Source organism: Onychostoma macrolepis, chromosome 03 (assembly GCF_012432095.1).
Source record: "Onychostoma macrolepis isolate SWU-2019 chromosome 03, ASM1243209v1, whole genome shotgun sequence".
NCBI lineage: Eukaryota > Metazoa > Chordata > Actinopteri > Cypriniformes > Cyprinidae > Onychostoma > Onychostoma macrolepis.
In genome coordinates this window covers 48,621,121-48,635,056 of record NC_081157.1, presented here as the reverse complement: position 1 = coordinate 48,635,056, position 13,936 = coordinate 48,621,121, and the positions used below count along the sequence as shown (strand labels likewise).

The window sequence follows — 13,936 nt, the reverse complement described above, 5'->3', positions numbered from 1 at the left end:
ACTGATGAAACGAGTACAGATTGCCCAAGCTGAAGGCCAGGACTGGAAAAGAGAGCTACGTAAGTATGTGACTGTCTACAGATCCATACAACACTCCACAACGGGCTCAATGTGCTCAAGAGCCAAGTTCAAATGAGGAACAACAAGGAATCGCAGAGGAATGCAAAATGAACTGTGAAACAATTCAGACAGAGGAACAAACTCCTAAAACGTGCAGGCCTCAGCGACAAATCAAATTGCCTGAAAGACTTAGAGACTATGTTATTGAGTGACTGATGAGATTCAAATGCTGAAAAAAAAGAGAGGACATTTAAGTTTAATGAGTTCCAAGGACGTTAAAGGATATGTTAGTTAAAAGAGGAAAAAAAAAGAGGTCCCAAATGAGTTATGTCATAGTTCAATGTATTTGTTTTAAAAGCATTGGGGATGTTCTATGAAGTTGTAAGAGCTGATAAGGAAGAAAAAAAAAGTTACATGTCTTGAATGTTCTGAAATCTGTGAGTTGTAAGAAAATGTGAATGAGAATGTGTTAGATAGGGTAAGTTCATATCCAAGTAGAGGGGGGATGTTGTGTATTGGTGTGATGTCATCACGTAGGATGGGGGGAGTAAAGATGATGGCAAGTTCAATCAGGCGTCTGTATGGTTTGATCCGATATAAACAGTGAGGGCAAAACTGTGTTGGGGTTTTGGTGGATGGGATGAAAGAATGGACGAAACGCATTTGTCCGTGTTTCACTCTGTCTCAAATCACGCTCATGGAGAGCGCTCGAGAAACAGTATCTCTTCCACAGCTCGGTACGCTTTCAACTAGTTTTTTTTTTAGTAAGAGCAAGAGACTGTACGACATTCACGTTACATGATTTGACTGTTTTTGACGTAGAGAGCGTGACAGCGCACCACATTAAAATAAATGATCATTCATGTTTTCATAACCACTGGCCAAATTCAAAAAACGAAACTAAAATTAAAAAAAATTTGAGAGCAAGGGGGCCCCCTAGTGTTTCGGGGGCCCTACGCAGCTTGCGTATTCTGCGTATAGGGAGCATCGGCTCTGATTGCACGTATTGAGTCACCAGATATGTAAATATAGTTGCGCAGAAAAAAATATTTACATACCTGGTCTCTATTTACGTAGAGCTGGTCTCTAGCTACCCTATACACTTTTTACAAAAAAAATAATCAGAAAACTGCCATTCTTTTATATTTTACAATTTTTTTCTTCTTCTTATATTGTTTATGAATAGATTGAGGAATACTAAGAAAGTTGATGTCTAACTTAATGAAGGAGGGAGAGGGTAGAGAATGATGTACCAGGTCGCTAAAGACCCGAGGTATGCAATTAGGGGTTAATTGCTCTGAATGTAGTTGATAGAATATCAAACTATATTTAGATGTGCTCTAGTGTAGTTATTTACCTGTAATTGTTAATGAAGATGGGTGTCATCAAATGTCGATGTTTATGCTTTAATTTTACATTCTTACTGTTATTTATATTTGGAAGAATTTGCATTGTATTCTTTTCTATATTTCTAGACAGATGTCTTCTTATACGTTAATACTAAGAATGAAAAATAAAATATGGTTAGTGATGTTAACAATAGAAAGACAGAAAACAGAATTGCTTAATATAGTTTAATATACTTAAAAATTAGTTTTAATATAGTAATATAAGGATTTACAAAGAGGCAACACTTTGTATTTGTAAGGCTCTGGTCTCTTCTGCTTCTAATACATAAATGCTCAAATATGTAAATTATTTTAAAAATAGTAACTGATTTATTGTTTTTGGCAAATTTGCTTCTTCCACACAGAAATTCATATTCAGTGAAGCTCCTCCCACAAACCTTGCAGAATGAAACACACTGAAGATGCTGAAGAGCAAACAGGTTGGTGGTTATTCTTCATTAATAATGCTGATGGTTATAAAGCTTCAAGCAGATTTAGATTTGTTGTAATAGGGTACTTTTTTCAATAACATTATGTTAGATAATTGTGTAGTTGATCAAACATATTTAATAGTTCTCCCTGTAGAAACGTGTTATTTGTGTCTATATTGTTTTAATAATAATAATAATAATGATTGGAATATCAACATACCTCATTCATCGAGAGTTTCAGGGACATATAATTTACAAAAATACATCAAAATGACCAAAATTTGGTATAGTAATTCACCAGGATTACTGAGAGTTACTGAAAATCAAACTGTTTTTACTTTTATTTCAGAGTACATTGAAGAAACCAAGGAGAATGAAGAATTGAGTGAAGTTGAGGAGAAAAACCTTCGAGTTACTCTCAATCCAAACAGAAGGATTTAAAGAAAAGAAGAGCCAAGAAATCTTTTACCTGCAATCAGTGTGGAAAGAGTTTCACATTCAAACATCATCTTATGCTTCACATGAGAGTTCATACTGGAGAGAAACCTTTCACTTGTGATCAGTGCGGGAAGAGTTTCACACGAAAATGACACCTTACAAGAGCATACAGGTGCATCTCAATGAATTAGAATGTCATGGAAAAGTTCATTTATTTCAGTAATTCAACTCAAATTGTGAAACTTGTGTATTAATGCACACAGACTGAAGTAGTTTAAGTCTTTGGTTCATTTAATGGTGATGATTTTGGCTCACATTTAACAAAAACCCACCAATTCATTAACTCAACAAATTAGAATATGGTGACATGCCAATCAGCTAATCAACTCAAAACACCTGAAAAGGTTTCCTGAGCCTTCAAAATGGTCTCTCAGTTTGGTTCACTAGGCTACACAATCATGGGGAAGACTGCTGATCTGACAGTTGTCCAGAAGACAATCATTGACACCCTTCACAAGGAGAGTAAGCCACAAACATTCATTGCCAAAGAAGCTGGCTGTTCACAGAGTGCTGTATCCAAGCATGTTAACAGAAAGTTGAGTGGAAGGAAAAAGTGTGGAAGAAAAAGATGCACAACCAACTGAGAGAACCGCAGCCTTATGAGGATTGTCAAGCAAAATCGATTCAAGAATTTGGGTGAACTTCATAAGGAATGGACTTAGGCTGGGGTCAATGCATCAAGAGCCACCACACACAGACGTGTCAAGGAATTTGGCTACAGTTGTCGTATTCCTCTTTTTAAGCCACTCCTGAACTACAGACAAAGTCAGAGGCGTCTTACCAGGGCTAAGGAGAAGAAGAACCGGACTGTTTCCCAGTGGTCCAAAGTCCTCTTTTCAGATGAGAGCAAGTTTTGTATTTCATTTGGAAACCAAGGTCCTAGAGTCTGGAGGAAGGGTGGAGAAGCTCATAGCCCAAGTTGCTTGAAGTCCAGTGTTAAGTTTCCACAGTCTGTGATGATTTGGGGTGCAATGTCATCTGCTGGTGTTAGTCCATTGTGTTTTTTGAAAACCAAAGTCACTGCACCTGTTTACCAAGAAATTTTGGAGCGCTTCATGCTTCCTTCTGCTGACCAGCTTTTTAAAGATGCTGATTTCATTTTCCAGCAGGATTTGGCACCTGCCCACACTGCCAAAAGCACCAAAAGTTGGTTAAATGACCATGGTGTTGGTGTGCTTGACTGGCCAGCAGTATGGTGCACCACAATAAAACCCTGCCCTTTATTCAATATTCCGTTTCACTTGGAAATACATCACAACACTGACGTCAGTTGCAACTTCTGGATAACGGGTACTTTAATATTGATATTTTTCAAGGTTTTGAAGTTAGAAATTCCTGTATCATGGCCACTAATTCTCGTACATTGTCAATAAGATAAAAGTAGGTGTTCAAAGTAGCTATTATCCACATAGATATTTGATATTAATGAATATTTTTTGGGTAATTCATTAAATATTGCCAGCTAAAAAGTAACTAGGAACTGCTCTGAGTACTCTTTGAGAAGAGTACTTTGTACTTTTACTTAAGTACTGTTTTGAGCCAGTACTTTTACTTGTAATTGAGTATTATTTCAGCAATGAAACATTAGGCTACTTGTACTTAAGTACAACTTTTCAGTACTCTTTCCAGCACTGCTCTGAAGTTAAGATGTTCACCGGCATAACTATTGCGCAAAGTTTGCACGTTGCTTGTGTGATATTGGCTCGCCCTCATGGTTTAAAACAGAAATATTTCCAGTATTGCGACGTAACAGCAACCCCCCATGCGTATGTATCTTAAACACAGGGAGACATGAAAGAGGAATCAACTCGGTATGTTGCACTGTCTGAAACACGTCTCTATGCTTGTGCGCGCTTCGGGAGTATGCGAGAACAGCGCGTAAGTAACAAATTGAGTTCTGTTTCGTTTCTTCTTCTTGTGGTTTTAAATAGCTTGAATGAGTAAATTGGCAAATTAATCTGCGAATCACATGCCGAATGGTGGGGTCCTGGTCCGTATATCACGAATCAACTGCGATCCCTAATAGCCTAAATGACAGATCAGAGCAATCTTTTATTTACTAATTTAACATGAAATGGTCAAATTGCTATTCCATATGAATTGCACACAACGAAAATACAGAATAATTAGAACAATCATTTATGCACAATAAATAACAGAGAGTCGACTCTATACACATTTACGTTCTCGTGACCCGGTAGGACTTCTTCCATGGCCCAGTGGGTCATGACCTGGTGGTTGGGGACCTCTGGCTTAGAGAATCATGCAGGCCTAGTGAGACTGATTTGGTTCATAGGTGATTAAAAAAAAAAGGAGTGGGAGGATTTTTATTAGGGCCTTTCGTACCGCAGGAACCTTTTTATAGTACCCGAACTAATTGTGGAACTACCCACTTTTTGGCATGTTCGAACCACGGGAACTAGGAACGGTTTTAGTTCCAGAAACTCAGTTTGGAGTTACTTCAGAGTAGGGTCTAAAACAGTTCTAGGAACTATCCGTGATGTAAGTGTACGCCGATTGGCTAAACGCATACGAAAACGCCCTCACCCGCCATGATTTAAAACACCATGTAAGCATGTACTGTGTAAACATTGTATCATACCGAGAGCATTTATAAACGGCATTTACCTGAAGACTTCGTCTACGGTGTTTTGTGCTTATATCAGCCTTTATGAAATGTAGCACTGCAAGTTGTCGTTGGAGATTCGACGTCCTCCTTTCCGTTTTCTCAGTCACTTGACGCATACGTCGAAAATTCCATGTCCATTATTGTGAACCCCGCGAGACACAACAAAAACACAGCTCCGATCACAGCATCCTACATCCTCCTGTTGTTAACGTTGTTCTTCTTTGTTTACGTTGTTGAACGTTGTGTACAAATGACGTCGTAATCGACCGGCTTACATCAGTTAGTACCCACTGTCGGTGCGAATGCAACCCTTTAAATGGTACTGGGAAATAGTTCACGCAAAATTGTCCCAGTACTTTAGTACTGTACTTTTAGTTCTGGAACTAAAGCAGTGCGAAAGGCCCTATTATTGCAGGGTGGTTGTGTTCAAACACTGCCAACACAAATTTAACACACATAATTTTTTACACACAGGATTTTGCATAATAGATGCCCTTAAAAAAAAAAAAAAAAAAAAAGATTAAAAACGAAGAGTTTTGGAAGCAAATAGCAAGTTTTCGGTGGAATGCCCTTAACCATTAGGGAACTGATTTTCACTGAAATATTTGACTTCTCTCATTTTTCTCTACCAATCCTCACTCATGAAGACTGTTGGTGTTAATCAAATACCATGCGAATCTATAATTTATTTATCATTTATTTGTGCAGATCGTTTTTTTTCAAAGGAAAACACATCAGCGCACCTTATAGACGCACAAAGTAATTTCCCCCGTATTAATGCCCTCCTCTCGCCGCTTCAGTCTCCAGTCCAGCGGGTGGCGCTTAAAACACATTCGTTTGTTTGTCAAACACCATTAAACCTCAGAGGAAGACGTTCAGTTTCACCGCGCTCTCTGTTGTTTTGTCGTGATGCTGTTTTAATACAAGCTGTTAGAAATGCTGTTTTTGTAAATAGAAAAATATAGTTTTTGAATCAGTCCAATAAATATTCTCATCTTCACAGTCGTGACTAAGTTTTGAAGCAAGCAGGAATATCTGGAGGAGTATCATCTGAACTGAGATCTGCTGCTGTGAAGATGGTGTTTGTTAAAGAAGAGAATGAACCAGAAACCTGGAGAATAAAACACGAGGAACCAGAAACCTGGAAAATAAAACAGGAGGAACAAGAAACCTGGAGAATAAAACACGAGGAACCAGAAACCTGGAAAATAAAACAGGAGGAACAAGAAACCTGGAGAATAAAACAGGAGGAGCAAGAAACCTGGAGAATAAAACGGGAGGAACAAGGAGGTTGGTGTTTATTCTTCATTCATCTTTAATGACTGTTTGTGGTGCATCCACAGATCCTTTATGTAAAAATAAGACCTTAGCTGCCATTAAAATGTCTTAAATCCATGTTTCAAAGTTAAAAAAAAAATAGGCTTCATAATGAGGTTAGTTTCTGTGTTCATCCCCATGAATGAAATTTATTGGTTTGTTTTATTTGATTTTTGAATGTTACTTAGCTGAACGTGGACTAGTAGAGATGTTGCAGTGTGCTTAAATGACACTTCACTATGAATATATAACTGATCAAATTGAATGCCTTGTTGCTTGATTTTAGTGTTCTGTTTTTTTGTGATTGACTTTGTACCTTAATATATATATATATATATATATATATATATATATATATATATATATATATATACATTTAACAATTATTCTTAAAATATTTTCCTTAAAATAAACAAGAGTTTTTAATAAAACATGATGTGAGCTTAATGGGAACAGGGGTGTGCTACAAAAATGTACCCATTAAGCACAGCCAGACTTTTTGCATTTAATGATGTTTGTCTTAATTGAAATACTTTTGCCATTTAAAATAAAATTAAATATTTTTGTGAGATTAATATTTTTTTAACATAACTTTTTGTACTGAAACCAATATCTTGTGCACTAAAAATGTCTCAATGTAGATTTTGGTGAGCTTAATAGGTATGTTTACCCTATATGATTCAGGTGTGCACACTGCACGGCCAAAACATGATTGGAATGTGTTTTTTATACAATAGTAGTTCAATAAACAAGAGTTAAAATTAAGTGACTTACATTTTAGACACAATATTCGGTTTGGGTATCGTTAGAATTTTATTGATTTCGGTTGTTATCGATTCCAATAAGATAAAACTTAAGTCAAACATTTAGAGGTCAAACATTTATTCTGTCTTTTACAAAGCATTCTGTTGCAGCTGAATAACATGAGCAAAAATCTACAGCCTACAGAACACTGCAAGAGGAATTTTTCCTATTCTTTTAACAAAAGTATCACAGCACAAACAACTAGATTAATATAAATTTCAAATATTGAAGTGTTAAAGACAAGTAAACAGTCTGTAATAAAATAGGAAAAAACAAATCAATTAGCAATAGCACAAATATAACTGAACCAAATGTCAGGTACAGATATTGTAATTAAAAGTTTAAAAACACTGCATAGTTTTCTTTTCATTAATAAAATATAGATTAAAGTTATTAAATATATTCGGTCAAGATCAGTGAATAATTTTCTTTTGTGCTTTGATTAACATTAATGACAGGCAGCGCTTTTATAGGCTGTTGTCTCTTTAACACCGAACGCACGCAGATCTAAAAATACTGTACACGTTCATTTTCTTTCTCATCTGTTTACACAGACGAATCGTCTTCGATTATATACGCGGTTTAGCGTAGCTTGTCAGTGAACTACGGCTCTGTGTAATAAATGCCACTCCATCTGAAAGCAGGTGTTGGCGATTTACTGCTAATCACGAAACCGGCTTTACTGACTGTTCTCTGTGCTCACGTTTGCGCTGCACGCAAACAAGGCACAAGTTCTTTCTGTTACTGAAATTACATTGTTTTAAATCACATTAAAATGCGAACGCAGGAATCGTTAAGCAGAATCAAAATGCACGTGTCTTATCAAAACCCGGTTCTTGGAAATTTGGAACCGGTTTTCGATACCCAACCCTACACAAAATTGACTCTTTTTGCTCAGTGTCGCTGATGAAAATCGTTCCAATCAAAGCCACAGTAGAACTGTTTTGTGTCTCCGAGCAACACAGCAGTGTTTGGTTACTGAATGAATCCACTTTTTTGAACGAATCAAGTGAGTCAATGATTCAGTAAACAATTCATAAAGACTGTAGTGACTTGCTTTGTTTCTGAATGAATCAGCCATTTAAACGAATCTGTTGAATGAAAGACTAAATTACTCCATCATTCAAACGGTCGTTTGCCGCCACCTACTGGTTTGGTTTCATATTTAAAGAGGTGGCTGACTTTTTTTTTTCTAGGATTGATTGTGTTCATGGGGTGCAGTCTAACGTGTTAAAGTAGTTCACTTTCAGAACAACAATTTACAGGTAATTTACTCACCCCCTTGTCATCCATGATGTTTGTCTTTCTTTCTTCAGTCGTCAAGAAATTGTTTTTCGAGGAAACATTTCAGGAATTTTCTCAATATAATGGACTTCAATGGTGCCCCGAGTTTGAATTTCCAAAATGCAGTTTAAGTGCGGCTTCAAAGGGCTCTAAATGGTCCCAGACGAGGAAGAAGGATCTTTTCTAGTGAAACAACTGGTTGTTTTCTAAAAAAACCAAAACAATTTATGTACTTTTTAACCTCAAACGCTCGTTTTGTCTAGCTCTGTCTGAACTCTGTTTTCCGGTTCATGACATGTGGCAAAACTCCTATCTCATTTTCTCTTCCAACTTCAAAATTGTCCTAAATCGTCCTACATCGATGCAGAAGTACCGACCCAGTGTTTACAAAGTGAACATGCAAAAAGGTCAAACGCCATTTACAAAAAAAAGGTAAAACAACAATTTTGGATGATTTTGAAGGTAGACATACCCTAACTGTCTTGAACCGGAAAACACAGAGTTCAGGCAGAGCTAGACAAGACGAGCGTTTGAGGTGAAAAAAGTATATAAATTGTATTTTTGGAAAATAACTGATTGTATCATAAGATAAGATCCTTCTTCCTCGGCTGGGACCATTTAGAGCCCTTTGAAGCTGCATTTAAACTGCATTTTGGAAGTTCAAACTCTGGGGCACCATTGAAGTCCATTGTATGGAGAAAATTCCTGAAATGTTTTCCTCAAAAAACATAATTTCTTGACGACTGAAGAAAGAAAGACATAAACATCTTGGATGACAAGGGGGTGAGTAAATTATCTGTAAATTGTTGTTCTGAAAGTGAACTAATCCTTTGTTTGTTAAAAAATGCATTATTTTTCACATAATTTACCTTTATTTCACCCCGCTCTGTCCCTTCTGTGTTAAACGTGCTGATCATTTCCTGCTTTTTATGAAGCCCCTCCCTCAGAAGTACACAATGGGCACAATTGTGGTGGCCCAGTGTGTTGTGATTGGCTAAACCGCCTCTAGTGCGTGTCTAAACATCCCGCCCCTCAGCTCAGCGGCATGTGCTCCATTTGTATTGTAAACAATGGCGTTGTCTATATTGCTTATCGATTTGAGCCTGATTGAAACGCAGAGGATATTAGTGAAGAGGATCGCACAGAACCTGTGCAAGCACGGCTTTTAATTGTAGGCCTTTTTGTTTGTTGTCTCATACTTTTAGATACGCTGTTATTATTCTACTGCTTATGTTAGCTTTTAATATATGGTTTTATCATGATTAAAGTTTTAATACAGGATGGCAACCACATGCGCATCCATGTTTAAAACTTGTCATAACTATGTGAAAAGCTGAGCTGATCTGAATGAGAGAGAGAGAGATGAAGAGCACAGTGTGTGCAGAGCAGGGAAACGCGAGGAACAGGATTGGGAATATTCACATACAGACAACAGCATTGTGAAAGGGATCCCCATTTGTAAAAACAGTACCATGTGCACGAGTATTACATGTTAAGCCTATAGATGTGGTGTTTTTTTTTTTTGTTTGTTTTTTTTACACTAAATGACATCGCCATCTCCTGGCCTGTCAGCACAATGCAGTGTTTTAGTCGTTTTCATGGATCTGTGTGAAAAGGGACAGTTTTGACATTGTTTTCGTCTGTACACATACAGGTGCATCTCAATAAATTAGAATGTCGTGGAAAAGTTCATTTATTTCAGTAATTCAACTCAAATTGTGAAACTCGTGTATTAAATAAATTCAGTCTTTGGTTCTTGTGATGATTTGTGATGATTTTGGCTCACATTTAACAAAAACCCACCAATTCAATCTCAACAAATTAGAATACTTCATAAGACCAATAAAAAAACATTTTTAGTGAATTGTTGGCCTTCTGGAAAGTATGTTGATTTACTGTTTATGTACTCAGTACTTGGTTGGGGCTCCTTTTGCTTTAATTACTGCCTCAATTCGGCGTGGCATGGAGGAGATCAGTTTGTGGCACTGCTGAGGTGGTATGGAAGCCCAGGTTTCTTTGACAGTGCCCTTCAGCTCATCTGAATTTTTTGGTCTCTTGTTTCTCATTTTCCTCTTGACAATACCCCATAGATTCTCTATGGGGTTCAGGTCTGGTGAGTTTGCTGGCCAGTCAAGCACACCAACACCAACACCATGGTCATTTAACCAACTTTTGGTGCTTTTGGCAGTGTGGGCAGGTGCCAAATCCTGCTGGAAAATGAAATCAGCATCTTTAAAAAGCTGGTCAGCAGAAGGAAGCATGAAATGCTCCAAAATTTCTTGGTAAACGGGTGCAGTGACTTTGGTTTTCAAAAAACACAATTGACCAACACCAGCGGATGACATTGCACCCCAAATCATCACAGACTGTGGAAACTTAACCCTGGACTTCAAGCAACTTGGGCTATGAGCTTCTCCACCCTTCCTCCAGACTCTAGGACCTTGGTTTCCAAATGAAATACAAAACTTGCTCTCATCTGAAAAGAGACTTTGGACCACTGGGCAACAGTCCAGTTCTTCTTCTCCTTAGCCCAGGTAAGATGCCTCTGACGTTGTCTGTGGTTCAGGAGTGGCTTAACAAGAGGAATACGACAACTGTAGCCAAATTCCTTGACACGTCTGTGTGTGGTGGCTCTTGATGCCTTGACCCCAGCCTCAGTCCATTCCTTGTGAAGTTCACCCAAATTCTTGAATTGATTTTGCTTGACAATCCTCATAAGGCTGCGGTTCTCTCAGTTGGTTGTGCATCTTTTTCTTCCACACTTTTTCCTTCCACTCAACTTTCTGTTAACATGCTTGGATACAGCACTCTGTGAACAGCCAGCTGCTTTGGCAATGAATGTTTGTGGCTTACTCTCCTTGTGAAGGGTGTCAATGATTGTCTTCTGGACAGCTGTCAGATCGGCAGTCTTCCCCATGATTGTGTAGCCTAGTGAACCAAACTGAGAGACCATTTTGAAGACTTAGGAAACCTTTTCAGGTGTTTTGAGTTGATTAGCTGATTGGCATGTCACCATATTCTAATTTGTTGAGATAGTGAATTGGTGGGTTTTTGTTAAATGTGAGCCAAAATCATCACCATTTAAAAGAACCTAAGACTTAAACTACTTCAGTCTGTGTGCATTGAATTTATTTAATACACGAGTTTCACAATTTGAGTTGAATTACTGAAATAAATTAACTTTTCCACAACATTCTAATTTATTGAGATACACCTATATATTTTATCCTTTTATTTTCCAAATGCTCCCATTGATTTGCATCTTTTTAATGATTTCATTTTAGGCCTGATGAAAGTGAAAGAAGAAAGACAAGATCTGAATGAGGCGGAGGAGAAACATAAGGATCAGAAAGATCAGGATGTCAATGGAGAAAAATCAGCGAGTTGCAGCATTCAAATAACAGACGTCAAAAGGCCTTTCAGCTGCTCTCAGTGTGGAAAGTCATTCACACGTAAAACAAACCTTGAGAAGCACATGTTATTTCATGCTGGAATAAGGCCTTTCAGCTGCTCTCAGTGTGGAAACACTTTCAAACAGAAAGAACACCTTCGGAAACACATGAGAATTCATACTGGGGAAAAGCATTTCAGCTGTTGTCAATGTGGAAATACTTTCATGTGTAACAAAAGCCTTAAGGATCACATATTAATTCATGCTGGGATAAAGCCTTTTACCTGCTCTCAGTGTGGAAAGAGTTTTACACAGAAAGGACAACTTAAGAATCATTTGCAAACTCACACTTCAGAAAAGCCTTTCAGCTGCTCTCAGTGTGGAAAGTCTTTCACACGTAAAGCAAGCCTTGAGAATCACATGTTAATTCATACTGGAGTAAAGCCTTACAGCTGCTCTGAGTGTGGAAAAAGTTTCACCCAGAAAGTACACCTTGAGAATCATTTGGTAACTCACTCTTCAGAAAAGCCTTTCATCTGCTCTCAGTGTGGAAATGCTTTCACACGTAAAACAAACCTTAAGAAGCACATGTTAATTCATACTGGGATAAAGCCTTTCACCTGCTCTCAGTGTGGAAAGAGTTTCACATGTAAAGGAATCCTAAGGAATCACATGTTAATTCATACTGAAATAAAACCTTTCAGCTGCTCTCAGTGCGGAAACACTTTTAAACATAAAGGAAGCCTTACGAAACACATGAGAATTCATAGTGGGGAAAAGCCTTTCAACTGTTCTCAGTGTGGAAACACTTTCACATGTAACAAAAACCTTAAGAATCACATGTTAATTCACGCTGGAATAAAGCCTTTCAGCTGTTCTCAGTGTGGAAAGTGTTTTAGAGAGAAAGTACACCTTGAGAATCATTTAGTAACTCACTCTTCAGAAAAGCCGTTCAGCTGCTCTCAGTGTGGAAAGTCTTTCACACGTAAAGCAAGCCTTGAGAAGCACATGTTAATTCATACTGGGATTAAGCCTTAGCTGTGCTTTCAGTGTGGAAAACTTTTACACTGAAAGGACACCTTAAGGTCCACGCTGCCAACACACATTTATGCTCAAACAACATGTAAAAGTAAATTTTCATCTGATGACTGAAACTTGTGTGCTGTGTAGGGGTAGATATTGTTAATGTTTTGAAGGTATTACTGCTCTTCCTGATACTGCTGATCCATCTGGTATTTTAAGTGTTCTTATTGGTTATTTTTGTTATTTAAAAAGAAAAAACAAAACAGACATTTTAAAGAAATTAAAAACAAATTCAGAACATTGCTGCCATTTTAAATTTTATCAGTCCCTTTGGCCCAATTTCTTTTTCTCAAAACTAATAAACTGTGAAATATGTTAAGCTGTGAACAATTAGTTTCTTGTTCACACCAAATTTGAATTTCTTATTAATATAAGCAAACTGCAGGTGTTTTAGCACATGTGCAAAAGGGTAAGTATTGTCTACAGTTTGCACAATAACTAAATGAACATGGCTTTCTGATTCTCAGACGAATTATATACAGTGGATACGGAAAGTATTCAGACCCCCTTACATTTTTTTCACTCTGTTATATTGCAGCCATTTGTTAAAATCATTTGTTCATTTTTTTTTCCTCATTAATGTACACACAGCACCCCATATTGACAGAAAAACACAGAATTGTTGACATTTTTGCAGATTTATTAAAAAAAGAAAAACTGAAATATCACATGGTCCTAAGTTTTCAGACCCTTTGCTTAGTATTTAGTAGAAGCACCCTTTTGATCTAATACAGCCATGAGTCTTTTGGGAAAGATGCAACAAGTTTTTCACACCTGGATTTGGGGATCCTCTGCCATTCCTCCTTGCAGATCCTCTCTGGTTCTGTCAGGTTGAATGGTAAACATTGGTGGACAGCCATTTTTAGGTCTCTCCAGAGATGCTCAATTGGGTTTAAGTCAGGGCTCTGGCTGGGCCATTCAAGAACAGTCACGGAGTTGTTGTGAAGCCACTCCTCCGTTATTTTAGCTGTGTGCTTAGGGTCATTGTCTTGTTGGAAGGTAAACCTTCGGCCCAGTCTGAGGTCCTGAGCACTCTGGAGAAGGTTTTCGT

At 37.6% G+C, this 13,936-nt stretch overlaps 1 protein-coding gene across 1 annotated transcript; it reads left to right on the top strand.

Moving 5' to 3' along the window:
- Positions 1-6,066: 6,066 nt before the first annotated feature.
- On the top strand, positions 6,067-13,420 carry LOC131537094 (gastrula zinc finger protein XlCGF26.1-like). Its single transcript, XM_058770357.1, has 2 exons — positions 6,067-6,296; positions 11,696-13,420. Exons 1-2 carry the CDS (start codon positions 6,083-6,085, stop codon positions 12,838-12,840), a joined length of 1,359 nt encoding a protein of 452 aa, XP_058626340.1. The 5' UTR covers positions 6,067-6,082; the 3' UTR covers positions 12,841-13,420.
- The last annotated feature ends 516 nt before the right edge of the window (positions 13,421-13,936 follow it).